The sequence below is a fragment of the Acanthaster planci genome, linkage group LG07, assembly GCF_054643075.1.
Source record: "Acanthaster planci isolate LZ-2023a linkage group LG07, COTS_SCS, whole genome shotgun sequence".
Lineage (NCBI taxonomy): Eukaryota > Metazoa > Echinodermata > Asteroidea > Valvatida > Acanthasteridae > Acanthaster > Acanthaster planci.
In genome coordinates this window covers 9,016,788-9,033,234 of record NC_141783.1, presented here as the reverse complement: position 1 = coordinate 9,033,234, position 16,447 = coordinate 9,016,788, and the positions used below count along the sequence as shown (strand labels likewise).

Here is a 16,447-nt window from a genome sequence, read left to right as displayed (position 1 = left end):
CAAATGGACAAAAAAGTGGGTTGTGTTACTTGATTATGTCCCGCAACGCAGCAAGAGTTTGAAATGATTTGTCAGTATAAGTAGAAAATACAATAAACTTTAATAGAATACCAGAAAAGTCAACCATTTGGAGAACTAAATGTTACTTCCGGGTAGCGTCTTTTGTGGGAATACTTCATAGAACGGTTGTGGAAGCCAAGCCCTAGAGCTGGGACCATTTTCTCAAAACACAGAAGTTCAGAAATTCTACCCAATGTGAACACTTTCCTATAAGATCGACATGTTTAAGACGCAACGTTGTATGCAACCTATTTTGCGTCCGGAATGACTTGTGTATCGTGATCATTCGTTCTAAAGGAAAACTGTGTAATGTCAGACATTTGCGGACGGCAGTGCCCTCAACTCGGTAATGTCATTACGTCAGCATCGGGATCGTCATCATTTTAAACTTCTTGCTGGACATTCCACGTAACAGTGAAATGAAGACAACGTTTATGTAATATAGAAATACAGTTGTTTATTAGAACATAACACTCTCTTATTAGAAGCGAGAGGTATTGGATTAAATCGCGACAAATCGAGTATAAACGCTTTCATATCGCGAGCATCCCTAATAAAATCTGAGCAGATCCAGCTTTATGTTGCTAATTTCGAGAATATCCTAGAATTTGTCCGATAACAATTGAGATACATGAAAAGATTAAAAACTGCATTATTTGTTTTCTTGTAAATGCTTCTAATGATAAAATCATACTTTTTTGGGTAATAGATTTTCAAGCCTATAATTGCCACTGTTAATGATTTTGTACTTTGTAATTTATAAAAGCCATTTACAGATGAAAAAAACACAAATAAATTTGTTTAGAAGTGTCCCCTTGAACGATGTTCACGGAAAACATTCAGTCTTTTATTTTAAAGGGATTATCTCGCCAGAATAATTTGAATTTTTCTTTAATTTGGGCCATGTTCACTATCACAACTGATAAACATAATCCAGTTAATGCCATCGGGTAGTATATTGCAGACTTTTTGTCCTATTTTCATTGAGAACCCCGTTGTTTGGACGGCCACTTTTTTATTGCACTTTCCAATATAGGCCTACAGTGGTGTGCAAAATTATTTCAACACTTCGTATTAGGTTCTTCAGTATGAAATGGCAATCCATATACCATCAAATGTTTTGTATAGATGGAAATTATTTGATAACTTGGCACATTTGAGACTGAAATTGCTTGTCGTGAAATATACCGGTTATCTGATGTTTTCAAATTTAAGGACGTAGAATCCAGCTAACTCTAGTAACCAGCTATTCGTTCACTTCTTGCTCATCATTATGCAGTTTGTTTGTTTGTTTGTTTTCCGAATCGGTAGCAATGTTCTTTCCATGCATTAGTTAAGATTTCAAGTTCTTCATGGTGGAGGTGGCAAGTAGAGGTAACAGGTTTGCGGTAGCACCACGCAAAATATCCTGTTGTGAGTACATGTATGTGTAGCTCTGATAGGAACCATGCAGAGGGCACTTTCGGGTAATATGCTCTGTCTGTCAACTGGAGACTGGCTGACAAGCTTTGACAGGCTTTGGTGATCATCAGCAGCAACAACCGTTCGTCAACAAAGTATGCATAAAATTTTTGAACACATTTTGAAAATCCCCTATTAGCAGAACGAGTATATAAGGCCATCCAAACTAACCCAGAGCACAGATCACCACAGCTTGAACGGGAAAAGGGCAAAGAAGGAACTTACAACCTAGCAAAGGGCACAAATAAAGGCCCTTTCTGTTGCCGGATGGAGTAACCGATCAATAACCACAGACAAAAGTTGCAGCCCAAGCTCTGTAAAACACACTTTGGATAGGTGTATGGACACCAATTTATACCAACACCATGAGGGGAAAGGGTGGAAGCAGAAACTTCAGAGAGACATTACTCTAAGTATTGGAGACCGGAGAAACAGCTCAAGGTAGCTTCGAGATGACATCAACAGCATGCTGACTGATGGTGTGACACTTTCTTCTTTGACATGTGCATCGGAGGTTGACTTGTTGACAGATTAGCAGCTAAGAAGCCATCGTTGAAGGAGACCTATAGAGTGAAGTGCCTGAATTTTGCGAATACAAACATTAGACAAAGGATGATTGGTCTAAAGTCCTTTAGATTAATGTATCCAAGTTTGAACAGCTGAGAACCAAACGGAGAATGTGCGTATGCAGAATGTCAGAATGTTCGAATAATTTTGCCCATGTACATGTATTCAAGCACTAATGTTGAAAACAATTTCATGGATAGATTCACTGCACTGAATGCCATTTCATCAAGGGAACTAAAATGCATGTACGTTTACACTGTAGGCCTACCTAAAATATGCCGTATTCAAGTAATTTTGCACACCACTGTATTCAACCGTAGAAAAGCAACCGTTTCAATTTCCACCAGTGAGGTTTAAGAGGGTCTCGTTTTCATGTTGAACTTCCCATTTCATGATGGCCAACTGTAGCTGGCAGCGTGCAGTGGTGTAAAACTGCCTTGAACTTTTGAAATAAACGCAACTGATACCACGAAGCAGTTCATTCGCCTTTAACAATTTCCCCTTTGAACAAAATGGTGTTTGTATCCTGGGTATTCACAGAAAGTTCAACCCCAATTAACGTACACTTAGACTGTGACAGCAAAAAAGTTTCACACAAAGGAAATAAACGTCGTATTAAGTGTAATACATTATCGTCTGTAGCTATTCTGTTCCCTATAAATGATACTACTGAGGATCAATAATTATTACAAAACAGGATTATAGGCATTTGAAATGGCTTGCATAATTGTTTTAATGTAAAAGGACTGCCATAAAATTTTTCATTCGGACTTTGTCCGCGACGAGGATTAATCACTGGCAATCTCAAGATATATTATGTAATATAAAGTATTACTCAAACATTAAACTGATGAGGATGGTGAAGTGTACAATTGTTCACGAAGTAATTACTGGTTTACAAGGAGGTTTAATATCTGTATTAAGTAATGGTCATTAGGAGGCACTGCATTTTCACGTCAAACCGGACCCGCGGCTACACGTTTGTGTTCATGCTCTGTGATTTGTCCAAAGTAAGTCTCTGTCAACCAGACCTCACATATAGAACGATCATGTTAGCACAGCGTTATACACACTTTGTATACAATAAAAACCCAGACTGAAGGTTTGTACAACTTTACATGATAAACGTGACAAAATCGTGCATAGATGATAGATCGGTATTTACAACTAAATACAGATATACGTACTTATCGCAGATATACACGTATATAGATTAGTAAGATAACTGTTACCAGTAATCCGAAATGGAAAGATTAATCGAGGACAGAATGAATCAGCAGACGTGATTAAAAGGAAAGATTGCCGTCGATGTCTTTTCTCATTTGTTGCATAATAAATTTGAAATATAAATATTTAAAACTTACGACCGTTGAGACCTGGATCAGTTACATTGAGAAAGGAACAGAAATATATTGAAGGAAAGGTGGAAAAGGCACTACAAAGAAAACATTAATTATTCGGTCCAAGACTTGTGTACCATGGGCTTGGTGGTATGGGACAGCACTACATGGACGCCGTTTAGGACTATTCACTAGAGGCACTGTAGACTTTTAACATGTTTGTAATGATCCTGCAAAAAATTAATTTCTTGGGCGCTGGCGCGCACCATGCGCGAGATATGTTGTTCGATTGTCTACCGTTCATGTTTCTATCGCACAATGAAGATGCGCATGTACTGTACATGTACTTGAGAACAGTGGCTGTAATAGCACGGTCTTTGACTGGCAGACGGTGGAAAAGGAACAGCTGGTCGTTCCGCGGTGTGATCCGACAGCAATGCGCACGCAACGTTTCCTGCACTGTTCCCCGTCTCTACTTTTAGGGACTGGTAGCTCGCGGCGATTTAACGTGCTTGATTAGGCCTGTCAATTCGGGTGCTGAATATTTAAGTTTTTGTCAGGTCAATCCGGTTCGTAAGTGACTTCGTCACAAAGGTGGACGCGCCACGATTTGCAGGCTCCTATTGGACGATTGCGCTGGTTTTCTGGCTTTGTTCATTTTTTTCCTTCCGAAAATCCCATTAAATCGTTTTTACTATTAGTTTCTAATCTAATCGTGAGTTTTCCTGCTTGCACGAGATTAAGTGGGAAAAATCCTGCTTAGATTAAAAACTCATGTCAAAAACGATTTAACGGGGTTTTCTGAAGAAAAAACTTAACAAAGCCAGAAAATCTAAGAGAAAATAATTAAAATCGCACCCCTGTACATTTTCAATGGCCCTTGCCGCCGAGGCCATTTTTGCACATGCGTGCATTATTATGAATTTATTTGTGAAAAGGTCTGTAGCAATGCTTTAACATGAATGACATTTCAACGCGACGGCGAATAAAACACGAGTGCCTATCCACCCTCTATTGATCACAGTGCGGTAATTCATTTTTCAATAATTATCATCGATAAATCATACACTGCAATTTATTTCAATCAGCGGTTATTGTGTTCAATTTTAGATAAATGAACAATTTACGGTGGAGGTATTTTCGGCAACGAAGAAGAAAAGCAAAATATGCTATCAGCTTGATTTGTGAATTGAGTGGGCATCGTTTCCTCATTTACATACACCGGGCGGAAGGCCGGATTTTTAAAACTGCTACCGGTCCCTATGTTTGGAGGACGTCAATAAGACGTCTGGAACCAGTCAAGGGCGAGTATCGAAATTTGCATGAGTGGACGCAGCCAAAGTGAACAGTTTGCATAATGGTAAGGCGACCGCCGGACCAGCAAATAAGCATTTCCCACTTTATTCTCTGGCTGTGAAATTCAACAACGCCATCTTTAGTTCACGCCTGAAGCGCAGTGGCAGGCACTTTGGAAACTAAATGGTGTCGTGATATATTTTTTAATACCAAACGCGTCTTTAGAAAATTGCAGAGTCCTGTATTGCGTTTATTCCTTAAAAAACCAAAATCAAACCGTTAATCCAACAAATTGCTGACGGTTACTACGCTGCGTCTGAACACCGTGAGTGGTCGCACGGTAAACCAGCTTCACTCATGTTCACGGAGGCCGTGAGTGGACACTTCCCAAGTTCCTATGGCAGTGATGTGCCGGCACACGTTCTGTAGTAAATGTTGCGGCATGAGTTATGTCCGTCATAAGCATCCGATCAATGTTAAATTCTACTCGTCAGATGGTGAGTTTGTGAAGATTGTGACTCTACTTTACACTACTGCAACATAAACGTGATAAAGGTTAGATGGATAGCATTCAGAACTGTAACTGAGTTATATGAGGCTGTACTCTGTTTTAAATCCATGACTTAAATAACCATCACGTGTATTCCATCCGAAGATTGGTACGTCATCGTGCTCTCCTCTTCCTTAAAAATGTAAAAGACGCTGGAGTGGTGTGAACGACAGATGGCGCCCCATTCATATGCTGGAGCCGAGGTTGACAGGCGGCGGCCGGTTGGCGTACTTGACGCGAGAGGGCGTCCCCGTGAGTTCCTCGGACATCTTTCGGAAGTTGCGGTACACAACACAGTTTATGGTTCCAGACACAAGACACATACAGAAGGACAACCAGGCAACGATGAAGGACCAGCCGTAGTACCAGCTATTCTCGTTGGTCCCGTCGTTATTGGCCTTGTGGATACTGAGCATCATCACGTGGCCGACTAGCATGAACAGTCCTGAAAAAGCATAGAAACTAGTGCCACAGTAACTATCAGAGAATACATGCAGTGGATCTCCAGCTCAACTTATTTTCAAGCATATTAAATCCTTCAAAAGTAATCCTCCAAAATAACCCAACGACCATTCAAGTTGTGAAGGAATACTGGCCACCACTTTAGCAATAAGAGCAACACGTAAAGTCTCTCGATAATATAAACAAGAGGAGAAAACTGTAATACCTACATGTCATTGCACAAAACTACAGACACACTCCTGTTCTGCTTTAAATGACATCACACCTTAATCATGAATATGGAAATAATCATAAAATAAAACATAAAATCGAAATGGTTGAAACCTCTCCAGTTCACTGCTGTAAAGGAGGTGGGAAGTCATCGTAACATGTAAAACACTATACTCCATGGTTTCAAGTCGTAAAAATCCCCTTATACGGTTCCTTCATCCTTTTGTCTCAGACAGGAGGTGCAGGTCGTATACACATAGGTCACGACTGCATAAGACGTTTACACACAACCGGGGCATAGGAACCTGACTTTTCAATTTTCATGAGTTTAGACAATGAAGTGATTTTCATAGTTACCTGCGAAAAACATGGTGAATGCGGCAACCAGCACAGCAAGTGGTTGTTGTTTGTAAATGGCGACTGTCGCTATGCAGCTGCCGGCCAGTGTTGCCGCCACGCTGATCAATTCAAACGCCAACATAGACTGAAAATAGACTGTTTAAGAACAAAAACACTGAGAAAAAGGCTACGTAGTCTCTTTGATATTTTACAGATCCGGCAAACCAACAAAATCCATCGTCAAACAAGCCTTAAAGAACGAATAAGAGCGAAACAACAGCAAAGTGGTTTAAGAACGGACTGCCGGAAGTTTCGCTTACTAAACTCACAATAAGAAAAAAGAGAAGTAACTTGATATATCACCACATTTATAAATACGATTGGATCCCTTCTCACGGTGACATTTTGGAAGAAACCAGGAGTTGGCATCACACACCAGAAGGAAAGAAGGGTTGACCCTCAGAGGACTCCGTATGGCAAATGGAGAGCGCTGTGTGTTTATATATTTTTTTATGCAGAATCCCCTGGTTTCAGCACCAGAAACAAAGAACTTAATAAATACGAACACAATAGCGAAAAACGCCAAGGATACGTGAAGCAGCGTGCGCTCCTGCTGATACAAGCTGTCTCAGCCATTTCGTTTTCATACGATAACGATAATTGCACAGTACTACTTTCATAAGTCATCTCCAATAATATAGAACTGTCACGTTGGTAAGTGAAGATTTGTTGATGTATGGAGTAGCAGCGATTGATTCTTGTAAGGTGAACCACATAATATAAACACAACTCGTTGTTGGACTAAAATAAAAATAAAGTAGGGTATGAGACAACCTTTGATAAAAACAGGCAAACGAAAATGCTCCCGCCAGGCTGCACGGCAAGTGGATTGGGAGATACAATAGCACAAGTGCACTGAAAGTGAAAAGAAATCTTTCATGCTTCACGATCTTGAAAAAAAGAGAAAATATCGAGTTTCTGGGTGCATTTCATTCAAACGTGATAAGAACTATTCTACGGTGGAAAGATAGGGGTGAGCGAAAAGTGCGTGCATGTAGGTGGGTGTAGGCAGAGGCAAGGACAATTTGCGGCCTTTCGTGAAAAATCAGTCAAGATATTCTTACAGATATTTAGTTCTTTCAAAATATATTATTCTCGTAATGAATGTTAATGAATGCTTATTTCCCGGTGTCTGCTGGTCAGTATATAGAAAGTAAAGGAGGAAAAGTTGCGAGGACGAAAATAATGTAGTGCTTGAAGGTTGTGTGAGCGTAATTTGTTCTGGGTACAGCATATTAACGATGAACATCTTTTTGTGAAGACTGTGTAGGGAATATTGAGGTCTATCAAGTAACATTAACATGAAACAGAAAGTTAATTCCACAGAGACTGCTGTCTGTTGATAATGCTGGTAGTTCGACTGACAATGATATTCGTTGATGCATGAGCTTTGCGGTGATGTAATTATTGACTGTACATAGCTTTGGCTGATGATAATGCAATTACTATCCGTTTTGTTTGGTGAGTTGAAATTTCAACCTTGATGCCAATGCTGTTCTATGCAGTGTTCTGTGGAGGGTTGTTAGGGATGGTCCAGAGAGTGATGAGTGTACACGGTGATGAAGTTTACGACACCGATTGATGTTGATGCTGCTTATGACGATATGGCAAGAGGGAGGGGTAGATGATGATGTTATTTTTTTGCCTAGGCTGTCATGGTAACAGCCCTGCTGGTAATGAGGACTGCATTCACAAGCCTGGGGCGTAGCCATTGATGTTTCTATTAATGACAGCGTTGTAGCCAAATTCTAATTTGATGGTGAGCAGATATCTCTCGTGAGGGTGCCTACTGCTTTCAGCGTGCAACATCAGGGACGTTAGGGTGAACATGTGCGGCAAAATTAATCTGGCTAGAAAAGTACACAGTAAGCAGGGGAAATGGCAGAAAAAATGTTGTGTATGAGGTACGTTCACGTACTGCGCCTACCGGCTAGCCGAGATCTGTGGCCGTGTCCGAAACGCATGTTTTCGCCCACGGCTACGGTTGTTCACTGTTGCATTTTAATGTCCAAAACCATAGCCGTAGCCACAAAACAGCTGATTCGGACGCGGGCAGAGTCGAATGTGGACTAACCTTCTGACGTCTCTATGTATACTGTTAAGTCAGATTGTGGTCCGACAGTGACAGATGATTCGAGGTCCGCTGATCGTGCCTTCAGAATCTCTGTATGTTATCATATCAGGTTTAGTAAATAATTATATTTTTGTAAGCAATTATGGCAAAGTTTTTCATTTTGATTTGGAATTTTCTTTTTAAATTTCTGTGGGGAAGGGACTCGGGTGGGCTTGGGTACAGGGAAATCTAATCAAAAACGGGGCATTTAAACCAATGTATGCAAAGGCCCGGTTCTGAGAGCAAACATAAGTTTTGAGGGGCAAGGCGGGAAACATGCCGACTTCAAAGAGGGGATATTAAATAACAAGACACTTGAATACACCATGTGGGACATATCCAATGAGCTGTGCCCACTAACCGTGTGGACCATGATCTTTTTCCAGCCGCACGTTCCGTATGCGTGCGTCGCAAGGGCTTGCACACATTTACGAGACTACTGTGCACGCATGCTCGATGTAATTCATGAACGTGATTGGTTAGAGTTCTCTGGCGCTGGACTTGTCAGTTTCTCTGCCGTTGGAATACTACAGCAGATCTCACAAACATCTTCGCTGGTACATTTCAATTGCACATTTTAGTTCGCGCACGTGCAGCAGATTTGTCCTCCACGGGACGTCGTTGATGGAGTGTAGAAAAGTTTAGCAAAATCAGACTTTCTATCTTTTAAATCCATCCATTTTTGTTCCACATGACATTACTGATTAACAAAACTTCGTACTTTCCAACATGTACCGTCAGGTGTCATTCAGAAGTGAGCACACCAACGTATCACAAAGTAAAACAATGAACAAAAGACCCATGTATGTTCACCCCTTCCATTTATTTTGTGCGCATGCGCTAATAATCGGCAAAGTCGTGGTTCGATCATTCGCTCATTCTCTTTCCAGATATGAATGGGCTTATCATTTTGGTCAGCAAACTTTCAGATTTGAGGGTCAGTAATTTTAAATTTTAAGTCTTGAATTCGGGAGAGACTGGGTAATATCAGGTAGAAAGTGAAACAGGGATAGAGGGAGCTCCAATGCTAGGTTATTCGCTTGTAACCAACGCCCCAAGCGCGCCGGAACCTTGGGATGTTTCCTGGGGTCTCACTGGGTAGATTTAATTTACCCAGGTGACCTGGGGGCAACAATATTGCGTGTGCGCACAATATACGCGGGCATTGATCATGATAGTAAGTTACCTACAACACTTTGCATCATGCGTCATCCACTTTCCTCGCAGAATTTGATGGGAATGAATATTAATACCGGAAGCCAGTGGGTTTTACGTGGGGGCGGCGAGTACGAGTGAATAGACCGTATTAGCAGGGGACCAAATTTTAGTCAGATTCCCCTACGTAGTGTATTCATTTGAAAACGTTATTTTTATAGAACCAGACTCTCTTCTACGATTTCATTCCAACCTGCCAAAATCACCTGGTACCATCCCATTAAGGTTTAAATGGATACAAGACGTTCAGGAATACGTCTGAAATTGGGTCTCCCGCGAATACGGTCTTTTTCAAGGGCAACGGGATGAGCCTGCAATAAGGGTAAAGTGAGGAGAAACAGTGGGAAACGTTGAGGCGCTCGGTGACGGCAAACATACCTGGCCTTTTTATTTTTCACTTGTTCTCGTCACAAATTTATTTTGAGCTAATGTGTGCATGTTCAAATTAATGCAACCAAAACCGGACTACTCACGTGGGACAGGTGCGTTTGCCACCACTGGGCGCCTCAAAAAGCTCGCAATTGCAGGTGAAATGGGTAGCAAGTAAAAAAAGGTCAGCAGAGGGAACAGTACAACTTGCATGGCTAGGGCGATACTGGGGCTGTAAGGGGGAATATAGGGACAGGATCTCGAGCGAGATAGAGTCGATCAGGTCCATGACAAAACAGCATGGGGATCCACAAGCAAAGAAAAGGAAAGTCGAGGTCTTACTCAGGTGTTTCGAACTTTGCATCAAAGCAAGGCTGCCAATGATGTTCGAACACAGCCATTCTACGAACAAAAAACAAAAACGAAAGAATTAAATCACAACATACACAAACTTGGGATTTGTCAGAGGGCGCTATAATAGTGAAAAGACTTGGCTTAAAAAAGTGATTTTCTAAAAACGAAATTGGTATAAAAACGTTCGTTGGTTGCCACCTCAACGGGTTTTCATTGAACTGACTCTGATAACAAAGTGCCGCATGGGGGGGGGTTATGACGGTAATTTACAGATTAAAAAAATACTCAATTTCGGAAAAAAACACCTTTTGTCCCCCAGGACCTCCAAAAATACCAAAATACCCCATGAAATCTCTAAGGCTCACTGCATTAAGTCTTTCTTTCAACAATCTCTTCATCAAAACTTCTGTGTGATCACGTTTAGATTTAAAATGCCTTTTTCTTTAAACATTTGATTTTAACACCTTAAACATACAAAGCGTCTTTGCATATCAAATCGTTAATGCGATTGGAAATAATTTCCTATCTTGTTTATACCTTATCTAAACCTTAACAAGAAGAAAGCGACAGTCAATGGCATTGCTGCTGGTTGTTTATGAAGAAAATACCCATCTGAATAATCGATGATTCTGTTATACAGTAATTTGGTCTTTGCTAGTCAAGTTGCAGCCTTGGTACTAAGATATGGAGGAAAATTGGCAGGAAGTCATCCGTAAACAGCATCGGCTGTTGTCATGGAGGCCCGACTGACACGCCGAGTATTTTCTGCTCGATCCACGGGAGGGGAATTCTGGTTGCCACAGCAACTGGGTCATCAGCCTCGTGGAGAAATTACACAGCAGAAAAAGGGGGGGGGGAGGGGGAGATGGTACCTTTCCACTCGGTTCAAGATACATTCAGATGATTTGAGGAGTTTCGACACGATGCCTACACGAGACATTTGCCCCATTTTATGCCTTAACCATCCTGGGCACTTCTCGCTTAAAGAGTTCTCAATCACATCTTATGCAGTAGTAGAGTAAATAAAATATTAACTGATACCAAAGTCAATTTAAACATCCTATGACTTAGAACAAAATGTCTAAGACTTAGAAACCTGTTGAAAGCAATGAATCGACCTTACACGTTGTTCATGCTAAGGCCATTTAGATTATCTTCTGGTCAGTGTTGTACTTCCATCAACCAAACCACTTGCCACTGTGATTTGACTCCCATGTAAATTTTATAAACATGACAAGCAAGACATGGAGTTTCATTAAAAAAAGACTAAGTTCAGATTTTTACCACAGACCTCGACAGGGCCTGCTTACAAAGCTGGTGCTTATCTCCGCACAGAGCAGCTGCTTCAGGGATGAGAGGTTATGAAAAGGTACATACGCAAGAATCGTATCCCTTCGTCGTTCATTGGCTGGCAGACATTTCAGCATGGTTTGGATGTGAGCCAAGTTAAGTCAAGATGCACATTTCTCACAAGGAGCAAAGCGTACTGAACTGTGTTGCTGCCAGAAGGATTATCAAGCTCTATTCGATCGGGTGATCAGCCATTTATATCTACATATACCGTTATTGTCTGCCACGTACTTTAACCAGCCTTCTTAAATCATTGATGAAATAATGAACCGATGGTTTATGGTAGTTTGGTGACTGCGTCTGTTACCTTCAGGTCAAGGGACGTGACTGGTACCCTGTCATTTTAAATCTCCCCAACTTGCAAGACATAAGCACAAACTATGTGACGAGACATCACTGTACCTCAGGACAGCCCAAGTGATAGGGGGAGCGCTATACAAGGTTTGTACCAAATATCTGGCCCTTGACGGGTTTTTTTAAACACTTTTCGGCACAATGCTTCCGTAACTGCCACTTCTATGGTCTTTTTGCTGGAGCGTAAAACGACTGGTCGATCACATGACTGGATTTATTAAAGTAACGTTAGATGAAACCTGTACGGGTTGGTACATAGAGTTATGACCATTTTTTTTTATATATATCAAAGACAGGCTGTGAACCATTGGGGAAGTCAAATAAACAAGCGTGAAGGGGGGGGACGCCCTCTATTCTGTGGTGAAGCTGCATTTTGAACTACATTCATTGTGATTTAGCTGTTCCACAGATGCCACTTGAAACGTCCTGGCGGTACATAGCAGGCATCTCTGCCTGTGTCTATGTTGTACACAGCACGCAGGGTGACTGCCTTGATGGGCCTCATATCAGAGCTTATCTGCCCACATCTTGCCTGCTCAAGTTATCTCGAGAGCCATCTGCTTTACGTCAATAACATTTAAATTAATGGAATAAAGTCGCATGTTCTCATAATATGATATTCAGACCCCCACAACAAACCGGATAAATGCCTGGGAAGCTGACAAACAGCTTCAAACTCAGGCGAAAGCAGAAAAGACTATGCAAATCACAACCCACACATATATATATATACATGTATATATATATTTATCTACTTTACCAGTTCCACGGACCTTGAACGATAAGACAGTGTATGGCATGGGGAAGAAAAACGCATGTGAAATTTGGCCGATCGCGCACAACAGGGATGGCCTTATTAGATGTCACGTCACGTCGTTCCGTGATGATTTCTTCATATTGAATTTTTGGCAGTCTCCCAGCAACGGAAATCGGGAATTTATTGGACGCGGTGCCTTTTCTTCTCCAGAATGGTTAGTCACGTCTTGTCTATGAATGGTTGTCATTATCTTTTACGCATAGCTGAATATTTGTTACCTCAAATGTTAGATGCAAAATGCAATTTGTCTGGACGATGTTTCAAGCTATTTTTTTCGAAATTTCCTTTTTTTGACTGTGGGATGGAAAAAATAGATGAATTTGGTGGAAACTAAACAAGATATGTGTTTGAAGTAGATCCCTCCGAGAAAATGAGGTCTTTATGAACTCTGCCTCCCACTTTCCCCATGCCATCAAATACAACAATCTGTGTGCGGTTTAAGCAAAGCAGAGGAAAGTAACACGACACATCACGACGAGACGAGACGCGAACCATACCGAAAATTGTGTCGCAAGGGGTGCCTCGTTACAGCCCCACTCGCGATATTTAACCAGTATTACTCTCTATAATGACATGTCACAAGCTCAGTGAGGCAACCAAGATATGACAGCAGATACTCGTGTCGTGTGACGAGCGAGCGATCGCAAGAAAATGACAGTGCCTATCGAGTCAAGTGCTCCCTGACATCCCTTGTACGTTAAGGTCGAGAGTATAAGAGCGTGAGTCGCCGTAGATAACGATCACCACTGTCTCCAGTATACACGTGGTTTCGATCCAAAAAGTCAGCAGCCTTCCGGGCAGGCAAGACATGCAATAGTCGTTCAGAGTTGCAAATTGACGTTTACGCCGATTCCACAACGGCTATTTGTTTGTAAAGTCATTTTACTTCAAACATCAGGCCTACTGCTAAGACAAAGACAAAAGGGGTAAGACAAATGTGAGAAGATAAAATGTAAGGATGCCTAACAAAAGGATTAAAAATACTTGGAAGGACACGCTAACAATAGAATGGGTAAAGTTGAATGACAGCTTGTTTTAGATTAGGCATTGCAGTAAACAAGACCTTCCTGAAAACATTGATCCCCTTGTACCAGGATTGTTTCAAATGGACACTCGCTCGATCGAGAGTCACAGAGCAGAACTACACGTAGTGCAGAACTGAAAACGTAGCCTCAATAGCATTCATGTCTTTTATCAATGATTAAACGTCGATAAAAACTACATTTTTTGCTATAACTTCATTAAGTTGTCAAAGTGTGGCCGCAATGAATTTTTCTTTCGACACAAAAGCTGCATCTTTTTACTTTTGTTCAATTCATGAAAGCTCTTACACTCGCCTATTTGGTTAAATGCACTGAAATGTGCACACTTTTAAACAATCAAATTACCCATGTTTTCCTGGACAACTGAGGGCGCTGTGGCTGTAAAGTCATCTAAGGAAGACATGGTTCAGTGCATAGGTATTTCTATTGAAATGGCAAACCCAGAATTTACTAACTACAAACATTTTTGAGAGAGGGATTGATGATTTTTACTGCTATGCACACAAACACCAATGAATCAGCAAAGAAGGAAAAAAATTAGTCCAGGGAAATCTACAAAAACGCAGGACTTCTTTTGTGTACAAACTAATGTAATATTGAAATACTCATTAGCATAAATAACCAAAAAAGCATTAAAATACCCTTTGAAATTGTGAAACCAAAGTTGAAAATAAGGTTTAATGTGGCACAAAGGTGCATTTTACATGTTTGTAATAAAAACCATTGATTGCAGCTACCCTTTACAGACCAAGTAGGCCTATGCTTTGCCATGCCAAGAGACAACAGATCGAGTGACAAGGGGTCTGGTTTTGTCTTGGCTATGCTCTTTTGTTTTAAGGCTTCATTTCTCTTGCACGACGGCCCTGAATGTCACTATCAATAATGCACAACATCCATCAGCCAAGAGAAAAAAAATCTCTTCAATTTTTAACATTATGCTAAGCGGCATTGCACACTCCAAGTCATCACGCCACTTGAGTCTGGAGCCGAACCCCCGAGGGTTTTCCGTGATAGCATTATGTAATGTGGAGTCCAGGTATAATCCCATTCCCTGCGATGTTATCCATACACCTTCGTCTCATTTTGCCTTCATAATCACAGCGATCAATCTGACAGTTGCCAAGCACAACCCGTGTCTTTCAATCCACCACAAAAAACCCAGGATGTTGTGTTGAATGTCGTGTCATATTAGTGCTGCACAGTGAATGCTACCTCTTTTCATTGCTAAAAAGATCATATCCACAAAAGGCCTTGACGAAAAACAAGACGGCCGTTACATGTCGCAAAATGCTTGATTATTGGTGAACTTTTACTATCATTAATAAAAAAGTCTTGCTTGAACAGTTTTGTAGTCTAGTGATCTACTTGTGACTTTTGATCGGGTATTAAACTAAACAACCATAATGAAAGCAAAATTGAGTCATTTGGTTTCCAAATGTCAGCTACAACATGCTTTCAGAATGTGACAATACATGTTTGAATTTTTTTCGTCCTGGCCTATTGCATAAAAGTCCACTGCGGCCTGTGAAAAAGTATAATAGCAATTTCAACTTTACAGAGCGTGAGTGCTCAAAAGATCCATTCAATAACAAGGCAAACAGAGAACAAGAGAAGGGTAACTGTACTCAGCCTGCACTAAACCTACAGACATCCGGGGATCAAGAGAGATACCGCTCATAAAACAGCTTACAACACACATAAGTGCCATCAACGATGCGAGCATCACGTTGCCATGGTGATGCACTCCGGCGCATCATATGTGGTGGAGATCAGTGTCGTATATATTTACTCCGAATCTTCCGCAGCGGGGAATTTTTCCCAGCACTAATAAACGACCTCGTTCAGCAATTTGTCATCATTTCTGGTCTTGACAGACCAGGATTAGGCTGGCGACAATGGGGGATCCATTCACGCCTGTTGTTCTCCCGCCTCCAATCAAAAGAATAGGAGATGTTTATAAGAAATCGGCTGAGGACAGATAGGTCTGGACACTTTCTTAACTGCGAGGTCTTTTTCTACGACATAATACGCCTGTGCGTTTTTAAAATCGTGTGTCTTGTTCACGCGACACCGATTTATCACGTGGAAGAGCAAACCGGTTCTATGGTTATCACTGGAAATAATGATGCATACATGTATTATAAAGTGAAAATAGAATTTTCAGTAAAGCATGTTGGTTTAAAGGAAGGAGCCAGACGAGTCAAGACCGGCGGTTCTGCATGGCTGCGTTGTTTTGCGGAGGGTACGCGCACGAATGCCGCTGGCAAAAGTCATAGGGCACGTCGTCTACAGGGCGTGCAACGTCAGGTTCTGTTTTTATGTACAACGCATTCAGACGAGTTGGTATCAAACTATGGCCGGGTGGAGTAACCACATCATTGTAAAATATCACACTTAATCCCCACAAACAATTTTACTTTTTTCTAGTTTGCATATTATCATAAAAGGTGAATACCGCAGGTTTATTTGGAGTGATTGACAGATTGC

At 41.1% G+C, this 16,447-nt stretch overlaps 1 protein-coding gene across 8 annotated transcripts in view; it reads right to left on the bottom strand.

Annotated features, from left to right (window-relative positions):
- Positions 1-1,841: 1,841 nt before the first annotated feature.
- LOC110986056 (uncharacterized) overlaps positions 1,842-16,447 on the bottom strand; it is a 31,099-nt gene continuing 16,493 nt past the window's right edge. For 7 of the 8 annotated variants that reach the window (XM_022247652.2, XM_022247653.2, XM_022247654.2 and 4 more), the window contains 4 exons: positions 10,385-10,444; positions 8,420-8,509; positions 6,304-6,441; positions 1,842-5,719 (listed from right to left, as the gene is read on the bottom strand). In XM_022247652.2, coding sequence (XP_022103344.1) covers positions 5,460-5,719; positions 6,304-6,441; positions 8,420-8,509; positions 10,385-10,444 — 548 coding nt within the window. In that variant the 3' untranslated portion in view covers positions 1,842-5,459. The remainder of the gene's footprint in view (positions 5,720-6,303; positions 6,442-8,419; positions 8,510-10,384; positions 10,445-16,447) is intronic. The other variant, XM_087139112.1, reaches the window with a different exon arrangement.